This window comes from Acanthopagrus latus, chromosome 6 (assembly GCF_904848185.1).
Source record: "Acanthopagrus latus isolate v.2019 chromosome 6, fAcaLat1.1, whole genome shotgun sequence".
NCBI classification, from domain to species: Eukaryota; Metazoa; Chordata; class Actinopteri; order Spariformes; family Sparidae; genus Acanthopagrus; species Acanthopagrus latus.
This window is the reverse complement of record NC_051044.1, coordinates 15,804,455-15,824,966: the sequence shown is the minus strand read 5'-3', so window position 1 is coordinate 15,824,966 and position 20,512 is coordinate 15,804,455. Positions and strand designations below refer to the sequence as shown.

The following is a 20,512-nucleotide window of genomic DNA, read 5'->3' as shown; positions in this document are numbered from 1 at the left end:
TTCTTTGTAGCTCATTATTGTAAGACCACAGCAGGGGACTATTCAGTTCTTTGGCCCTTCCTTTGAGTGCAGAGTGACAAGCAGCTCACTATAGCTCGCTGGTTGCTAATGTGGGCTTTTCAGCTTTCACACAAGAGCATGTGCTCTTTCCAGCCAAATCTCTGAAATTTACTCAGTTAACAGTGATGAAAGAAGTCTTCAGAACTGGAGTAAATCCTTTTTTTTCCACTCTCAGTCAAAAATTCAGTTTCAGTTTTTAGTAGCGAGATGTCGCAGTATAAGCTTTTGTTCTTCTTCTTGGCAATGGAGTGAGTTCACAAGAATAGGGAGGTTTAGGTTACTCTTGAACTTTTATCCATTTCTCACTGACGTCCAGTCCAGCACAAAGCACCAAAAACTACTGCATGTTGAATTAAAATATCATTTGTATGGATACAATGTGAAATTAATAAAAAATCGACACAATATGAAACAATATTTATTGATTTATCATAGCAAGGATACAATTTGACAAAAAAACTGGTGAAAAAAAGTGCACTTTTGTGATTTACAGTACATGTGGTGGTATGACATTTTAGATACCAAAATAAGTCACGAGTGTTTAACAATGGCTCGCAAAGACAGACAATAAAGCGAGCAAAATTATCAAAAAGCGGACCTGAAGGAGATCCTCTTCCATGGACTCATACATGATGTGAACATGAATTTATTTGAGTACCTTGATGTTGTCACTCTTGACTGTCATTCTCACTGGAAGTCATGAGTTTTGACACTGATTCGTGCTTTGAGTCTGATGTGATTACAACAGACTTGACATAACATGTATTATGTCTGAGAATATTGTTACTTCATCAGCTTTAATAATATATGATTCTCCTCTCGGTACATTTGTGATGTTGCCAAGAATTTTCTAATCAATTTTCCAGCAATTGGCTGTCATGGTTTTTCACACCATTATTAGTATAATTATCGTCTGTGCCAAAAGTCAGAATTAATTACCTTGTGCGTGTATGACATTAAAATATCTCTGAACATTTTTGTTTGCACAACATTTACTGAAGACATTTCAAACAGCTAATGACAGATTCTCAGTGGGAAGAGCTGGGGTTATAAGAAATATTTCTCCTTTCATAATTCTTATGTAGTTCTTTACGTAACATCTTTACAGTGTTATATATATATGAAATTAATTTAAGTACTACACTGCCCATGAGCCACCAACAAGCCAGACAAATGCTTGACGATTTTATTAAGGATCCAAGCAATGCACTGTAGTGGTTAAATTTGATCAAAACTGATATAAAATGTAAACAACTGAATGCATAAATAGTGCACTCCGATGTGTGATCTGCAGACTGCCAGCAGCAGAATTCTGTGCTGAGTGGTTGCACTGTTTGTTTCTTCTTGGGAGTTGTAGTAAACTTTTCTTCTCAAGTTTTCATGAGCGCATACCTTAGACTTTTAAAGCTTCACTTGTTAATCCCATTTGTGTTATGATTCAAACAGGAGAGTTTCACACAAATATAATTAGGACTCTGGAACCCTGGACTCTTGACATCCGAAATTAGTTTCACTTTGCTACTCTACATTCAATATCTGAGTCAACTGCTAAGCAGAGCAAGCATTCATGATATGGTGATCTCAGTGCCCTATCAGCACATAGTTGACAGAAACAGTACAACCTCAGTCTCTTATATTATTTAAGCAAGATATCTGTACAGTCTACATGATCAATCCATTAAAACTCCATCCATAACGTTAACTATGACTGTGAAGACCCGTAACTAAACCCCCTTATTTAGTGAGATAATGAGCATAGTTAGAAGTTGTCTGTTTGTTGAACAGTTTTAAAGCCCCCACAATTTTATTATAACAAATGATGGGGGAATTTAACAAAAGATAGGTAGCTTAATACATGTAACACCATAAACATTTTTTAACATATAGTAGATAGCTAATAGAGCAAATATGTATACTTGAATTTTAATCTTCCCTGCGTCTTGATATGTATAAGGCAAACGATTTCAAATACATGCAGCATGTTAAGCTTAATGAGTCAAAGAATAAAAAGTCGGGATTTAACACCAGATAAGATAAGATCAGTTGCTGCTACATTAGGAGCTTTTTAAAAATGTGTTTTTATCTTTTTTGGGAAATAAGATTGCCTAAAAATCAGTGGCAACAGTACATGTTATTGGGCAGTGATAATCAAAATTGGCATCTCCTGATCCTCTATGGTGGTGGCATACTGAAATATAAAAACATTAACTGAAAATAGCTTGTAAATACTGTATGTTTACATCGTAGTGATATTTTAAAGTAAGATAACACTTACTACTTATTGTGCAGGTTGCAGACATGATAAGGAAATCCAGTGCAGCTAGAAGTATTCAGAATGTATTGCTCATCATAATTTCTTAAAAATGCTAAGGTTGTAAAAAACTTTTTGAAAGTTTAAGATAGAAACATCCTATTTAAAACTGTATAAAATATTTGCACTCTCTCACACCTGCATTTCCATCTCAGTTCCACCATTTGCCTTGTATTCATTTGCAGCAGGAGTGAGGGTGTTTGGGTCGGGGTTTAAAGGGCATTGCTCCGGTTGCTTTACTTTGTTGTGCGTCTGGTTTTCAGGGCGGCAAAGCTGCCTTAGGTTCTGTAGAAACAACACAACAATCAATGTCACAATGAATTTGCAAGACAGTAAAATGTTACAAACAAGTGTAGAGATAATTTAACAAAGACGAAGGAGCATTGAGGGAGGAATATTGCAGTATTGTGCTTATAATGCTGACTTGACCTGTAGCGCAAATATGTTCACATATGTGTTTTTGTTTTTGTTTTTTTTTACTGAAATGTCTCGTCAGCTATTGCATAGTTTGTTGTAAACTCTGGTACATAAATTCATATTTCACCCAGGTTGAATTGTAATAACGTCGGCAATCCCCTGAAATTTAATAATCTTTGCATGTTTACACAATTTGTGGCTGTCCTGGCCTGTTTGTGTCATAACAGCATATTGAGGCTTAGAGGAATACCAGGAAATGAAACTTGCACATGGTTGAGTGGGCAGTGTATTGCTCTCCTGGATGATGTTGCTTTGACTTTTTGGCAAAGGCTGATTCCGCTTAAACGCTTTTCAGAGTCGGTGTGTCAGTTCCCACATGTACTTATGTACAACAAAATTATGGCATTATCTGTCAAAGTGTTTATGTTATGTCTAGTATTAGTTCTAAATTGTTTAAATAGAGCTGAAACCCTTGATTGACTTCATCAGTTAGCGCAATGGCAAAAAAAATCAATCGACAACTATTACGACAGTAATCTCTTCATATTTTCAATACTTGTTTTGTTCAATAGTGGGTTGGTATTTTTCAAACTATTGATTGAGAAAATAACATGTAGTTCAATATGCAGTTTAACTGATAATAAAAAATAATCACTATCAGTTTTAATGATACTGGACACTTGTGTGCCATGCCTTTGGTCCAAAACAGGACAACAGACTTAACTGTCAAAATAAATGGTGGGAAAAAAACAAGCCTATGTGCAGTACTCAGACACATAAAGCCCAGCCTTTCACCTCTTATTTCTCACATTTCTAAGCATCATTAGTGTCAAGTTGAACATTTAAGTTGAGCTTGTTGGTATGTGCAGCTGCATGTCCTTGACCAGCATGTTAGGCTAGAGGGCGTCATTGATATACTGCTGTTCCCTTTGAAGGCTTTAAAAACTCAAACTTTTTTTGTGGGGAGGGGGCTGAAATTGCTTATCACTAACCAAGCAGAACAATAAAACAAAAAGATGACAATTTGGTAATAACTTCACAGGAACAGACATACTAAAGCCTCGTTTTCACCAAACAGTCCGGTTCATGTCAGTCCACTTCAGAACAGCAGCCCCTAGATTTGCTTTGCACTTCCACTATGGACAGTAGTTTTAAATGTAGGTGGGGTTGTTGCTGGTCAGCTTTGGGGGAACAGCCTTCCACTTTCCAGCAGTTGGGAAACGACCGAGGAGACTTATCTTAACTCTTGATAAGCTGCTTGAGAAGCGGAAGTAGGGCTGCACAATTAATCACAGAATAATCTAAATCGCAATATGACTAAGTGCAAAATCCAAATCCAAAGAACTGCAATTATTTTATAAAAATAAAATGTGTCACTAAACAGTGTTATGATGAAATAATGCAGTGCTGCAGAGATGCACTGGAGATGCGCTGGCCTTATAAGCATCAAGTGAAATCCTGATGGAAAACAACAACAACAAAACCATAGAAAGAAAAAAGAGAAAGAGGAAAAAAAAGGAGGTGGGGATCTGGGGATAACCCTAAACAGCTTACAATAAGACAGGAAGTTCCCGATGACATAATCAAAAGCTACAATATCAATTAACAACCCACACTGTGTAATGAATAATCCATTTTGTCCTTTGTCATTGTCCTCCATGATTCAGCGATCAATCAGAAGTCCACCCCTCCAGTTGAAATTTAACAAAACGTCTACTGGTTATTATATTATGATGCTTGTTGTACTATGGTACTTGTATCCTGTGGCAGGGTTTAACTAGATCTCATTGGCGAATAGTCGTAACTGGACACAGAGTACTGTTCAATCCCAATTCAAAAGTATGTTCAGTTGTTTCATTGCAGCCGTAAGTGACTCTGTGTCCTTTAGGTCAAAGTACACAGTACACAACCTAAAGATATTTTATCATGAATAACTAAGAAAACTTGCAAAAGTTTATATTCAAGGGGCTGGAATCAGTCAGTTATTACCTTCATAATACTGTGTTTTTCATAATACTTTACTGAGTACATACCTGCGATAATGTCCCTTTCATCTGAGTCATTTTAAAGACGATCCACAGAGGAACCAGGAGAACACAAAACAGTCCAAGGGACCAGCCCAAAGCATAAGCCCAGGTCGGGTAGACGTAGGTTTTGTTGAACTTGAGAGGCTTGTACTTCACCACCGAGAAGATGAAGGTACCCTGCCAGGACAAAACAATAAAAAAAATTCTTACGTTTTTAGTTGTTTTCATCAAAACATGGACTTTTACTGCCAGTCCAGTGATGTCTACTCAGGTTTCAGTGAAGTCCAGTGTATCATGAATTTTAAGTTTATTTTTTACACATGGAAGTTTTGGGTTTTTTTTGTTTTGTTTTTTTTGTTTTCTGATAAACCCGACACATGTACTGTGTTGTTCACAAAACACTTTTCATTTCTGTTGGAGAAAAATACGATTCTCCCAGGATATTTTGTCTCCAAATAATAGGAGACAAATCCAGTATCCTGTACAGACATTAAAGAGAAACTGTGAGAAACTGTGCATTGGCCTCCCTTGCCTTGTTATTAAACAGATGTAAGGGAGGTCTTCCTGAGCTGTAGATCATCATGGCATCACTTGCTGTTATTTTGCTCCTCCATTTCTAAACAATCTCAATGTAAGTCATCGGCGTCGGTGAGTCATGAGTCATCTCTCATGGATGGTCAAGCGGGTTGAAAATCCACAACAATTTCCACACACAGAAGCAGCAGCTTTTCTGGTATTCTCAAATCTATGGCAAAAGCAATGCCAAAATGCTTTGCCCTCTGCCCTGTCAGAACTCCTATTAGCCTACGTTCTTAGGATATCTACCAAGTGCCACCCTTGCTTCTCTTCCTATGTGGGGGTTTTTAGAGTCCCTTTCCCAGTACACACCCACTTATCCTAATTGGTCACTTTGGTAAATTATCCAATAGACTAAAAGAGGAGTTGAACTGTCTCCCTCCCATAGCTCATCTAACTTGACTGCGGTCAACTTTAGGTCTTATCCCCAAAATGACCCAAATGGGTTACCTGTCCTTCCATGGGAACATAAATGTTTAGGCATCTCCCACAATTTAGCATGCAGGTTAAACTCATGTTTAGTTTTTTATGATGGCTTGGGTGTCTGCTAACTTTTGACACCCTCACAGTTGGAAACCAACTCCTGAACCTTCACTCACACTCACTCAAGGAAAACCAATTAGTCATCGTTGAATGTGAACTATGAAAACTCAAAGATCAGAATGTGTTGCCATCCAGATACCTCACAGTCTTTAGTGAAACAGATCTCAAGCCTGCGTCCGAATCAGGGTGGCCGCTCCATGGTATTCTCAAATCCTGGCAAAGTTCTGCCCAATGCTTTGCCCTCTGCTCTACCAGAAATCCTCTCAAGCTTTCAATCTTGGGAAATCTACAAGTAACCACCCCACCTTGTCTACTAGTGCGGGCTTTTTTAAAGTTCCTTTGACTGTACCTCCCTACTTTTCTAATTGGTCACTTTGGTGGGTTGGGGGTCCATCTATCCAACAGACTAAAAGAGGAGTTGACCTGTCTCCTTGCTCATCTCCAATCAATCACTAAATCTGCTGCTTGTCACTTCTTGGGTCTTGTACCCCAGGACGGAACAAATGGTCACTCTGTAATTCTACAGGACTATAAATATTTAGACATCTCCCACCATCTGGCATGAGGGTCAAAATCCATTTTAGTGCTTTATGATGGCTTTGCCGTTACTAACCTTTAACACCCGCACTGCTGAATAATAACACTGGGACCCCTGGACATGTAAGCCCACACCAGCCACATTCCTTAACCCACACAAGGAGAAGCAGTTGGTCATGGGTAATCTACACAAGGTTAAATCAAAGATCAGAATGTGTCGCAGTCCAGGTACCTCACAACCCTGTCCACACTATTAAAAGTGAAGCGTGGAACTATTGTTTCCTCCTTTTGGCAGTGAGATTAAATACCCAAACACTGCCGATGTGCTTTTGACACCATTGGCTTCACCATACTTTTAGTTGCTGTGGCCTATTCCATCTCTATGGCTGCTTCCCCTGTCATCTCCGGGATCAATAAAGTATCTGTCTATCTATCTATCTATCTATCTATCTATCTATCTATCTATCTATCTATCTATCTATCTATCTATCTATCTATCTATCTATCTATCTATCTATCTATCTATCTATCTATCTACTGTACTGTTATCTGATGGAAATGAATGTTGATTTATATGTAAATCCTGCGCTACAGGTTAAAGTAAACAATCTGAGCCCTTCTTTCACCATAGCATGTACTTCGATCAAAACACTTGGGGTACCTTCACTCAAGCAGTCTTTTTTCTAAGCCACTGGAAGAACATTTTAATGGGAATATTCTGAGTTTTACAACACAAAAGTGTGCAGTGCTGTGATGCTGTGTATTCTCTCTGTGCAGGACTCAGTCAGTACCTCTGATATCTTGTCGGTCAGAATGGAGCAAAAACAAACTAGGAATGTCCTCACTGTGGTATATTTCCAACAGGTTAACTACAACACTGTAAAAGACTTGAGCCACTCCCTTTGTATGATTGTTGTAGTAGTAGTAAACACTCTTTGTTCAGAATTATCTGGGAGGTAGGATGGCTAAAGTTTTGGCATCAGATCAATCCAAGAGCAAGATTAAAACAGGTCTGCAGACCAAACACTGCAGACACTTCTGAACATATACTTACCAAAATTCGATGCTATCTAGCAGTTTTGGTAATATATGGGACGAGAGCCAAGTCTTATCACTTCCTGAACTTTCTAAAGCTCTTGCAGCAACCACAAACAGCCACTAAGTGTGTGTTACACAATGTTAGTATTCCTGTTGCTCCATTGTAACCACCAGGCTTTGAATGATAACAAAAGTCATTGACGTTTCTTTTCAGCTGCCCCAGTTTTAAACACTGCTGATGATTTTTCAAATTTCAAACTTGGTTTGCAGTTTCATTGTTCCCAGTTAGATTTAAACCATTAGTTATTAATCCATAATCTCTGGTTATTTCCTCCCTCTTCTCTTTACCTTGTATAATAATGTATTGTTTGGTCTTGTTTAATCCTCTCATTCCACCTCATTCTTCATTTTGAGGTTTGTGAGGGAGACAATGATGGGGAAAGGTGTGAATATCAACAAAACATATTGTATAATATACTGCTAAAATGGTCTACCATAACTACATATGTGAGCACAGTCACAAATAAAGCAAAATAACAGAACAGTTTCGCTCACCATACAAACAATGGGGGTAACGTAAAGCCAGCAATACTTCATAACTGGCGATGGACGATAACCTATCATGTCTTCGATGTCATCATAGAGACTGTCTGCACCTGCCAATCAAAAGGAAAACATTTATTCAATCCAAAATCTGTAGAGGTTAAAATTAATTCTGACCAGTCACCCGAATAGTAGTTAGAACACTTTACCATGTTTGTATTTTTGTATTTTGGCATGTATTTTCATGTTACACAGATATGAATATCATGATCAAAACATTGTAAACTTATCGATAATGTTATCTGTAATATTTGAAACTAATAACTTCCAGGTTATATGCACAGACGTGCGGACATTAAAACTAAATATGCAGGCCAAAAAGTAAACAACAAGATAAGGGTTTTAAAGTTTGATTCAGAAGTAACTACTGCGGATGCCACTGTTGCACTTCTAACCACTTCAACCTGTCAAATAACCCTGTCACTCTAACCACAAATCCCTCGGAGACATTACCTAAAATCCTCTTGACATTGGGGCACTGTGAAGGTTGTGTATAAAGAGCTCTCTTAGATCTTAAGTATTCAGTTACATTCAGAGAGGCTCAAGTGTTTATCAAGCTTAAATACAACTTGAAGGAGGGGGGTGATTGAGGGTCAAACATCTGAATGTAAAAGATAACAAATTGGAACATGATATCTAGTCAGTCATCCAGGGAGCCTGGTCTATAGAAGCAAAGGAGGTTGTTCTTGCTCTGTTTTTGAGTGGCAAAAGGGAGATCAAAATAAAAGACCAACTGGTTGAAATTAAACAATATCAAACCATTTATAAAATTCTGGTAAAAACATCTGTACAGTGACACCTGCCAGAGTTGGCACTAGAAGAAGAGGAAGTACAGAAACATATTAGGAAAAAAAAAAATGTAACTTTACATAGGCCTTTTCAACAGTCTTCATTGATGTCAGATAGATGTCAGCTAGCCAACACAACAGTTTGGTTGTTGCTGCAGCCCTGTTAAGCTAACAGCTCAGAAACAGCAGCACGAACAATCTTCAATAAGGCCACAAACTAATAAAAAAGTTGAATTATCTAAAACCTTCTTGCTTTATTGATTTGTGAAGTTTCTGTATTAGGCTGGGGTAGCTCCTAAACTGGCAACTAAATGTATGACCATTGTTGTACTTTGTACTCTAGTTTGTTGTAATCTATATAATAAACCTGCACAGTATATCTAAGCCTTTTATAAATGCTCTATCCTCTGCATTAGGCCTGTAGTTAGTCTGGCAACTGAAGAATTGAATACATGTGTTTTGCTTTTTAGAAATCTTATAAGGCATTGTGTAAGGGAAATTCTCCTTTTTGAGGTAGAGAGTTGCTAATTCTCGGAAGAATTTTAGACTTAGTCTATTTAATACATGCAGCATAGAGAGAAGAGCCACAGTGTTCTCTGCAGTCTTAAATACAACAGAGAAGGGGTAACATTCTTTTACAACAGTCGTTAATCATTTACTCTCAAAACATTGACCCCCTGATGTGTGTGTGTGTGTGTGTGTGTGTGTGCGCGCGTGTGTGTGTGTGGTAGAAACTAGTCGTGTAAGTATAGCTCAGTGCTGTGGGGCTGGTTAAAAATCATTGAAAGAGTTATGATATGTCTTAAGGTTGACTGAGAATACTTATCAGTAAAGTTTGATTTAGGATATATGTGTGTGTATATATATTTATACATATCAATACATAAATAAAGTCAAATGGTTTTTTTAAGCTTTTCATCATATGAGTATAAACCTTTTAAAATATGTAATAATTTAGATAGCTTCACCAGGAATTTGAAAAAAAAAAACCCACTACTGTATCATTTGTATTATTGGTTAATGCAGAATCGCCATAATGACTTACCATATATCCATCCAATTGCAATAGACTGACACACTGAAAGAAGAAGAAGATTGTTGCCACTGCAAACATAATGGTCAAAAAGCTGAAGGAAATACAAGCCTCCCTGCAGGAACACAGAGGGGCAATTGTTACTGCAGATCAAACAACTTAACAACAAATAATCATGTACAACTTCCATGTATGAGGGCAAGGGCAGCTTGTTAGGGAACAAGATAATGGAGTAATCAGTATTGGCCTGGTTTTGGACAGTACAATGGCTAGCTTATATTCATTGTAAACAGACAACAAAGAAAGAAGTTGTGGGAGGGACCTAGTAGAGCTCTCACCTCTGTGACGAGAAGGAGGCCGAGAAAGAAGCAAACAGAGCAAAGACAAAGCAGCAGCAGTTCCCGACGATATGCTCTTCTAAACACAGTGGGGAACATGTCTGTCACCGAGGTCATGAGGCACTCCAGGCTCACAAACTGCCAGAGACACAGGCCGATGAGTAAACTGAAATACTTTTATGAAGAACAAGAAATCTGTTGTGCTATTAAAGTTTAAATAATAAAACATAGTCAAGGATTTATGACTGCTTAATGTGATGAAATGTGTTTTCATCTGACCTGTGTATCTGCACCCAACAAGATGACCATGACGAAGAAGCAAATAGCCCATAGCTGCGGTAAAGGCATCATGGCTACTGCACGTGGATACGCGATAAATGCCAAACCAGGTCCTGTATGTGAGAAGGCAATTTTTTAATACAATACAAGTACATACATAAATACCACATTCATATTTGCAATCATGTACAGTGGCGTGAAAACTTAAATGTTTCAGATCAAACAAATGTAAATATTAGTCAAAGATAACACAAGTAAACACAAAATGCAGTTTTTAAATGAAAGATTTTTATTATTAAGGGGGGAAAAAATCCAAACCTACATGGCCCTGTGTGAAAAAATAATTGCCCCTAAACCTAATAACTAGTTGGGCCACCTTTAGCAGCAACAGTTGCAATCAAATATTTACTATAACTTGCAATGAGTCTTTCGCAGTGCTTTGGAGGAATTTTGCTCACTCATCTTTGCGGAATTGTTGTGATTCAGTCACACTGTAGGGTTATCGAGCATGAACCGCCTTTTTAAGGTCATGCCACAGCATCTCAATAGGATTCAGGTCAGGACTTGGACTAAGCCACTCCTAAACCTTCCTTTTGCTGTTCTTCAGCCATTCAGAGGTGGACTTGCCGGTGTGTTTTGGATCATTGTCCTGCTGCAGAAGTTCGCTTCAGCTTGAGGTCACGAATAGATGGCTGGACATTCTCCCTCAGGATTCTTTGGTAGATGGCAGAATTTGTGGTTCAAGTTACCACAGCAAGTCTTCCAGGTCCTGAAGCACCAAACAGCCCCAGACCATCAAACTAACACCAGCATATTTTAATGTTGGTATGATGTTCTTTTTCTAAAATCCTGTGTTACATTTACGCCAGATGTAAAGGGACACACACCTTTCAAAAAGTTCAAATTTTGTCCCGTCATTCCACAGAGTATTTTCCCAAAATTCCTGGGGATCATCAAGATGTTTTCTGGCAGAGCTTTTGCTCAGCAGTGGTTGGAACTCTGCCATGCAGGTCATTTTTGCCCAGTCTCTTTCTTATGGTGGAGTCATGAACACTGACCTTAACTGAGGCAAGTGAGGCCTGCAGTTCTTTTGATGTTGTTGTGGAGTCTCTTGTGACCTGCTGAATGAGCAATGAGGCATGATGTCTAGCTTTTGGGGATCTTTTGATCTTTTGGTTTGCACCCCCCTGTTCTAACAAGGGGGTTTGCCCCCCCCCCCGTTTTAACAGGGATTTTTTCCCCCTTAATAATAAAAACTTTCATTTAAAAACTGCCTTTTGTATTTACTTGTGTTATTTTTGTTTTGATGATCTGAAAGTGTGACAAAATAAGAAATCAAGAAGGGGGCCAACACTTTTTCACACCACTAACATGTATAATACACTTAGTTAACACTTTATTCCAGCTACCCTAAAAGTTTGAATGCTTTTAGAAAACCCTCAATTCTTTCACTTCAGATTAAACCACTTGCTGCAGGCAAAGACTGTTAACGACATATTTTGAGGAAAACAAGCCTTCAGAGGGATGAACTTCAATGTTCCCAGTGTTGGACAAATGTTTCCGTTTTTTGACTATTGGGGTTTCTGACAAGCTGACCGTTGGAACAAAAGCCTTGCACCAATACTCTATCAGTCATTTTGGGAAATTTAAGATGAAATTATTTGCAGTAAAATCAGCATTTCAAGATCAGAAGTGTTTGCTCAGCTCAATGAAGCCAACTTCATTGTTCTCAAAACATCTCCTCAAAGGAGATACAGTTGAATATTAGCCAGCAGGCCGGCACCGGCACATTTACAATTTGATTTATGTGTCTTCTCCTTTTTAGATGAATAAATCAAATGAAATGTGTCCTGCAATACTTAAACATAGTGTAGATTTATAATTCAGAATAGCTAAATATAGTAAAACCACACTAGCAGACATTTTCCAACTTTAGATTCAGGCATAGTTATATGGGGTTCTTACCAGAAGCAGCCACTTCAGATATTGGCAGTCCTTGTTCATACGACATAAACCCCAGAACTGAAAAGATTGCAAACCCTGCCACAAAACTTGACCCGCCGTTCACCAAACACAGAACAAATGTGTCCCTTAGGAAATAAAATAAAAGTATTTCACAAAGGAATGACACTTCAGTAATTTTGGTGTCGCAGTTGAAAAGTAAATCAAATAATGAAGCATTTCAGACATAATGGTAAACACGAAATCTCAAAACACTGTAAAATATGGTTAGTTGGACAAATGACAATTTGAAAACGTCGCATTGGAAAATAATATTTGGTGTTTTTCATAATTTTTGCACTTTAAAAAAAAACTACACTGAAATGAGTTACTGAGAAACTAATCAGGGGTAGTGAACCATTATGAAAATAATCCTTAGTTGCTAAACAAATCATAATGTTTGAGATAACAAGAGATAAACAAATTGCTACATCTCAAGCCAATCAGTTTTGTGATGCATTTAAATAAAATGACAAAAAAGCAGAGAGCACTTACTTGTAACAATTATTGTTAAACTGATTGTAGCTGCCCAGAGCCGTCAGACTCCCCTGACAAATCCCAAAAGAGAAGAGAACTTGTGCGCCTGCATCCATCCAAACCTAAGATGCCAAATCATTAATATTAGTGAAGTTTCACTGCATTTACTGTATGAGTGGAGACTTTTTTGGGGGGGGGGCTCTTGTGGGAGGATATTGAGCTTGCAGCTTGTCTTGGTATTTGTGTTAGATGTTTTACTTTATTACTTACTTGAGGATCCACCAACCTTGTCGGGTCAGGATACAGGTAGAATTTTAAGCCGTCTACAGCTCCTGGTAAAGTCAGTCCACGAACCAACAGAACCACCAGCATCACATAGGGGAAAGTGGCTGTAAAGTAAACTACCTGTCAACACGAAACAAAGGCAGGTTTCTGCTTTTAAGATATCCTAGGTTATTGGAATTGGACATGAAGCTGCAACAGAGCAGCTACTAAACAAGAGTTACGTAAAACTCCCCCCCAGTTGTTCAGTTTAGGGACTTGCCATGGCCAAGGTACTGAATTAGTGGGGATTTTCCCTTTAATAGGCTATCTTTCTGGCCTTGCACCAAACAACATATTCCAATTTTAACCCTGAACATAACCACCACTGTTATGTTAGACATAATAATACCCAACATCTAAGATAGCATAAGTTCATATGACAATAACAATGTGGTATTTATTGCCCACCCTGACATAAAAACAATGCTCATGGAAAATAATGAGAGATGGCTCAAAAATATGAAGAGACAGCATTATCGGCAGAGTAACCGATAACCACTCTTTGCTGTAGCTACCTTTGACGGCAGCTATTTGCGTTTAATTAGTTAAGTTAGCCATGGTGCTAGAACCCATTGTCTTTGGTGTATGCATTTAGGTGTAACCACCACAACACCACATCAGATTATCAGATTACCTTTCAACTACAAATGGATTTGCTCCAAATTGAGGGAATAATCACAATGAAAGAGAAATATAATAAATGCTAATGCTTCAATGCAAGTGAATGATGCAAGTAAGCAATTACCACGTCTGTTTAGAAGATCTCCTGCTCAGATGCCATAATCAAAGAAATAGTACACCCAGTCTAATCCAATTTTCTTGAGAAAGACTTCTACCTTTCCAGTGGATCTCACTCCTTTCCAAACACAGAAGTAGCACAGGACCCACGCCAGTAAGAGACACAAGGCCAGCTCCCACCTCAGGCTACCAATCTCCTCAATCCCTTGAGATATACCCAATACTCGTCTCCTGAAAAGAAACATGTCATATTGCCAATAAGAGCAGTGAAACAGTGTGGAGAGAAGGACAATGGAAAACTTTGTTCCAGACTTTTAATAATGATAAGAAAATACTAAAGAAGGTTATTGTCATGGTGAAGAATGACTTATCAATGTGACTGGTCACCACAGAGCCAGGGGTGTACTTTTAACACACGCTACATTTATATGCACATGACCATGCCCAGCAATGTGGGAAAACATTTAGGAAAACTCAAACTTGCTGCCAAAATAATTTGTTGAAATTTGCTGCACCATTTTGGGGGTTTGATTTGAAAAATGAAGCAGCTTTGTGGTGTTGTCTTTTGGCACAGTGATGCTTTGAGGTAATTGCAAACACCAGCATGCTGACAGGCCAAACGGGAAATAATGAGCAATCCTGGCTTAAGCAGCATGGAAACACAGCTCACCGGTGTCCCAAAATTGTTTTTAAATTTCCTCTCTATGTACCAGTGTTTGTTATATATATAGGCCCAAACAACATTTAGCATCAGGCCTCCTAAAAAACGAGTGATATCAGCCATGAATTAGTTAATTTCACTTACTCCCAGAATTCTGTTGCAGGCGTTGTTGCGTTCGCGGCTGCTGTCCAGTTGGAAGAAACATTTCTTTTGTCAAACTCAACACAAGTCTCTGAGAAAAAAAAACAAAAAAGGGGAAATTATAAAATGTGTAGATACATATTTGAAAACAAAATGACAGATACAATTTTGTTAATTATTTAATACAAAATAACAGTTTTACACATATTCGAGATGTATAAGTCCCCTCACTCCTCTCTTTTCCCAAAATGTGTCCAATAAACCAGGAGTCTGACTGAAATCATGAATCGTGAAGGTTGAATACTGTGAAAACATGTGAATAACGTAACCCGCAGGGTATAGTTATTTAGCCATCAACATACCTGTTTATGAAAACAAATTACAACTAGGCTAAATGCCCTGATATATTTTTAACAGTGTTAGAAAGAAAAAAAATTACGCAACTGTAATACCGCATACTACACTACATCACCTCAGGGATACTTCATTCACAGCAACAGCTCTCTGAGCAACACATTACTCCTTCACTTCCGCATCTGCCTGTATGAGTACCTGTGTTCCAGTCATTCCTGCAGCTGGCCCATGGAACCTCAGCGCTGAAGGACGAGAAGAGGTAGAAGAAAGCCCATGCCTGGATGACAATGTATGACACAGCAGCGTATGCAATCACAACCTGGGTAGCATAACCAATCCCTGAAAAGATAGACAGAGTTTGATCAGTGTAGACAGTGGATAGTGATTCAGAAGATGGATTTTTCATCTGAGTTGGAGACATCGTCTGTGATGTAGTAACTTTTATAAATGACAAATACTTTCATAATCATAGATCTTTATAATAAGGCTTAAGATTTAGATTCTTTCTATTCTTTCTTTCTTTCAATTTCAACAAGATAAGAACACTTTTTTGTTGAAAAATGCCATCCTTAATCCATTTAGATCATACAAGGCTCCACCTAAGTTTGAGTTATTATATTTGTTTGTTAATAAACCGTACATTTAAATCCTATTCATACTTTAATTCAACCCTTATCCACTTTATACTACTTCAGCTGCTTCTTCATTCAATTTCAAGCCCGTTATCCTGTTTAGCTCCTGGTCATTGGGCCAAAAAATGTGGATCATGCAAGTACGCAAATGCAAATAACAATGTCTGGCCCAGCAAGCAAATTCCATCCCAGTGGGCATAACACATGTGCTGGTAACAAAAAAAATCTGAACAGGGGGCATTAAGGAGCTAAAAAGAGCTATACCATGGCAGCAGGAGAACACAAAGGAATGTGTAATGCGTCAACATTTTTCTAATGTCATTGTTAATATTACATTTTTTAGCTAGCAATTTCAATTCAGCATCTGCACTTTCACCCCCAATGTTCATACTGCTTTGAAGTACTTATAATTGCACTAACTTATGTTAAAGGTGATATACATACATGGTCTTATTGATTGACACTGACCTTCAAACAAAGGGCAAAAGTGCCTCCAGCACGTGATGCAGCCTTGAGATGTGAACTGTCCCATGGCTGTCTCCAGGAGGAACATTGGGATACCACAAGCAAGCAGAAACAAGACGTATGGAACCAGAAATGCACCTAAAAGAAACATTACACCATCACATTAAAGCAAACCAGCCAAACAAGATCTGATGATGAGTCAAGTAATGCATGAATTTACCTCTGTTTTACTGTAAACCTGCTGACAGGATAAGACTCGCAAAGGTGTTAACCTATCAAGGGGCGCAGCAGTATTTCCTGGATACAGAAGTTTAACTTCAATCTTTTAGCAGTCCCCTGAATTCAAGAAAGGTGATCCAGATATCTAGCCACAGAATGTTGCCTTAAAAGATAAAATACTAATATTTGTTGACAGCAGAGTTTAAAGAGGCGTTGCTTTTTATGTTGATAACTAGCTTCGAAAAAAGTAAAAAAAAAAAACACTGGTGCCCTCTGTCCCTACAAGTTTCATTCCATTACACAAAGAAAAAAAATCTTTGTGTAACAAACAGAATCTTTGTGTCACTCCTGAGAAACTTCCTTATCATTTAAATCTATGTATGACTCATGGGTGTTTCACCACATTTATTGACATTACACGGATATTCAGTTGCTTTCCTTTGTGTAGAAGAGTTAATGTAAAAGCATAAAGGGTCAAAAAAAGAATGATTTTAATATGATTACTGCTTACCTCCCCCATTTTTGTAGCACAAATAGGGGAACCTCCAGAGGTTTCCTAGTCCAACCAGGGTTCCTGCCACAGCCAACAAGAACTCCAACTTGTTCGCCCACTGGCCGCGGTCCAGTAGCTGAGTCTTCTTCGCAAGACTGTTATCTTGACCAGGCGTCTCATGGCTGTTTCCTTTGAGGAATTCCCTTGACATGATCAAGAAAAGTAGTGGTTTATCACAAAATAAAGTCTAACCTCAAAATGTTCCTCCACTTCCTCCACATTTATAGGACAAGTGCTGACAGACCTGTCTAGCTCCAGGTTATGCACACAGACAAAACTTCTCAGCTGATTGTTTGGCAATGCTCGTAAGCTTCATTTATTTATTTGTTGAACTTGAGCTGGCAGGATTATCAGGAATGGAAATTTTTTCACTGGCAAGAGTTTATCAGAAAGCTGTACTTATTAGAGCACATTTTTAGTATTAAAGCAATGCATTGAGCAGCCTGGCATAAAAAAGAAAAACATAGTGAAGTACTTACCCCTCCATCACAAAGCCCCCTCCCCCAAATGGTGCTTACAGCGCAACTGATCAGTATTCCTCTCAGCTGGGTGCACAACAAGCTTTCTACACAAACAACATGTCATGAACAGAGCCAGAGTGAGAAACAAAGTAGCTATGGTTTCCTTTGGCTCCTCTACGACCTAATTATGGTCGGACTGGTCTGCACGCCATACCGTCTAACTAGAAAACTGTTTGGCTCTGATAAAGATCCAAGGTATACTACTTCCCTTCTGTATTTTTCCACTGAGACGGGAGCAGCTTGAGTCACTGAGATTAGCTCAGTTGCTAACAACTAAACCAAATCAGCTGAGCCGTCCCTGTTCTGTCAGTGGCTGTACACAGGCTTCAGTTATCTGCCAGTTGGGAATTTGCAGCTTTGGGTTACAAATCATTTAAGAACAATACCAACTTGAATTTCTGTGTACAAACAGTCATCTGGTTTGAATAAGTGGGTGTAGCAATGTGAATGGACTCATTTACTGTAGGCTATCTTATTGCTGCAATAAAATGACATGCCAGTGCTCCACTTTCAAGCAAAACTGCACCTCTTTTTATTATTTTGATACTACTTATACTATTACTGTATTTATATTTATCTCCATGATCTCTGATGTACTGTGCCTTAATCCTACAGTTTATTAATATCTTTTTATATAGTACACTGACTTTCTCCTTCTAGTCTTATGATCTTAGTAATAATTGTACTTGACCTGTTACTATGACGCTAAAACTAATCTTATCTTGGCATTAGAGATAGCCCTTGATGTTGAATGTGTCACAGAAAACGGATAACATTCCCACCAGCCTCATGTTAGCAATATGACTGTGATCATGCTAACATGCTGATGCTAGCATTTAACTTTAAAGGCTCAATTTCAACAATAGTTGACTTTTGAGTCTCATTCTCCACTAAAATACTACTGCTTTGGATTGGTGGCCGTCCCGATCTACCAAACCGAAGCCTCAAAACGTTAAGCAGCCATCTCCTTTCAAGTGGATATGACAAACTGCCGTATTCTTACACCTCCGGCATTCACTGAGCAACGATGTAATTCACTGGGAATCACATCTCAGATGACCAGATGAAAACAAGCCTAATATTCAGTGTAATAGTTTTCAGTTTCTGAATATTTAGCAGCCAGATGCTCCCCTGTGTTCTCTAGTTGCTAACTGTGTTGTCGGCAAAAGCGTTGATCGTGAATAGTGAAGTTGCCGGCTTGACAGCTAAACAATGAGCTGAAACTCGATATAATGCTCCTTAAAGCCCGGTGAGGGGGCAGAGTCTGGTGATAATAGATACGTGAGAGACCGACCCCTTTCACTTTGTTTAACATCGTCATTTTGTAAATTCTTCAAAAGAGAATATCAATTATATCTGGTTGAGTGAAAAAATAACACCAATTGACGTTGATGTGAACGAAAGCCATAATTTCTGGAAGGCAGCCATCAAAAATAAAGTTACTTTTAGACTACATTCTGCAATTTACATTTAAGATGTCTTATCTACATTTCAGAATCCATCAGAACTTATTTATTTTGTGTTTCAAATCACTGTTCCTTTAAATGTGGCTGCTCTCCCCACCACACACACACACACACACACACACACACACACACACACACACACACACACCCACATGCACACGCAACTTCCCTATCACTCATCACCGCCTTTGTTTGTTACACAGTGAACTGTGTGTGGTTAAAACAAGAGCAAGGAAACTGGAAATTTCAGGTGATCATATTTCAGGTACATTAGGTGGTCGGACCGAAATTCAACCCTCAAATGACAAACTGTAGAGCAAGTTTCATGACGCCTTGTGCAGGTATTGTCTATCTACATGTGTTCTGTTACAGCAAAATGAATAATTGAGTGCTTTAGTTCAGTTAGAACCCTCAAGACTTAACATTAGTGACGCCGAGTAGAAACAATAAAAGCTCTGCTTTATTTGTGAGGCTCCTCTTTAGATACAATTATTCAGTAACCATAAAACAAGACAGACATAGAAACACAAGACAAGACAGCTAATATTTAAGGCATATATTTACAGTATGCTGTAAATCTCTAGAGCTAACAAGGACCATGCTCTCTGTACATCAAACTATTAAACTTGTTTACACACTGGCAGACACTAAGTACATGCTCAAAAGAAGTTAATATTCAGCTGCAAAAACAATTGTTGTAGAAAAATCACGATGTAATTTGTGGTTTAAGCAAAAATGGGAAAACAGGATTATGTCCACTTAGATAATGGATAATATATCCCGGGCAGGTTGTTGAGCTACAGACAGCTGAACATGTCCTCAGCAAAAATCTACTTTGAATGGTGTTCACACACTTAACATCATGACTCTCCTAAGGGAACGGACATCCATCACATACACAGCTTTTCTTAGTTGCTGGGCTGAAGGATGAATTTTTTCAGTATTGTATTACACACACTTAAACAGGTCAGTTTCACGTCTGTCTTCAATGTTTCTTTAAAAAATAATAAACAGACCAGAGCAAACAAAGCATTTCACCTCCAAGAGTGAACAGGTTTAGTGTTCACATAAACTGTGTTGACCTGACTGGTTTCTTTCTCTCTTAAAAAAAGATACATGTTTTTTTTTTTTAGATCTTGTACTGTTTTGATTGTTGAGCAACCTGTTCTGGTATACTTTATAAAAATATTCTAGGAATACCTTTAAAAAATCTTATACATGTTGTAATGTTAAAATTGTTCCATGTTATGAACTGAGGAGGCACATGATCCTGAAGGCGAAAAGCTCTGTTTGCTCAAATACATTTATTGATTCTTTGAGACACTAAAGGTTTGACTTGAAAGAAAAATAATAGACACTGTTTAGCGGGCGATAAGATATTTTCATAGCATCATTTTAATATTAGAATTA

General features: G+C 38.2%; 1 protein-coding gene across 1 annotated transcript; it reads right to left on the bottom strand.

The window, feature by feature from the left end:
* Positions 1-462: 462 nt before the first annotated feature.
* LOC119020953 (sodium- and chloride-dependent GABA transporter 2-like) lies at positions 463-17,989 on the bottom strand. The gene is made up of 15 exons (XM_037100775.1): positions 17,595-17,989; positions 17,074-17,258; positions 16,347-16,481; positions 15,445-15,585; positions 14,896-14,983; positions 14,189-14,321; positions 13,299-13,433; positions 13,047-13,150; positions 12,516-12,640; positions 10,551-10,663; positions 10,272-10,409; positions 9,946-10,048; positions 8,065-8,165; positions 4,822-4,992; positions 463-2,656 (listed from the first exon to the last, which is right to left on the bottom strand). Exons 1-15 carry the CDS (start codon positions 17,600-17,602, stop codon positions 2,504-2,506), a joined length of 1,833 nt encoding a protein of 610 aa, XP_036956670.1. The 5' UTR covers positions 17,603-17,989; the 3' UTR covers positions 463-2,503.
* Positions 17,990-20,512: the final 2,523 nt, after the last annotated feature.

Excerpts from the sequence above, each read along its gene's own strand:
- LOC119020953 (XM_037100775.1), bottom strand. Across the intron at positions 10,410-10,550 it reads TGTTGGGTGCAGATACACAG|TTTGTGAGCCTGGAGTGCCT; the intron begins GTCAGATGAAAA and ends TGTCTCTGGCAG. Across the intron at positions 4,993-8,064 it reads TTACCCCCATTGTTTGTATG|GGTACCTTCATCTTCTCGGT; the intron begins GTGAGCGAAACT and ends TTGTCCTGGCAG.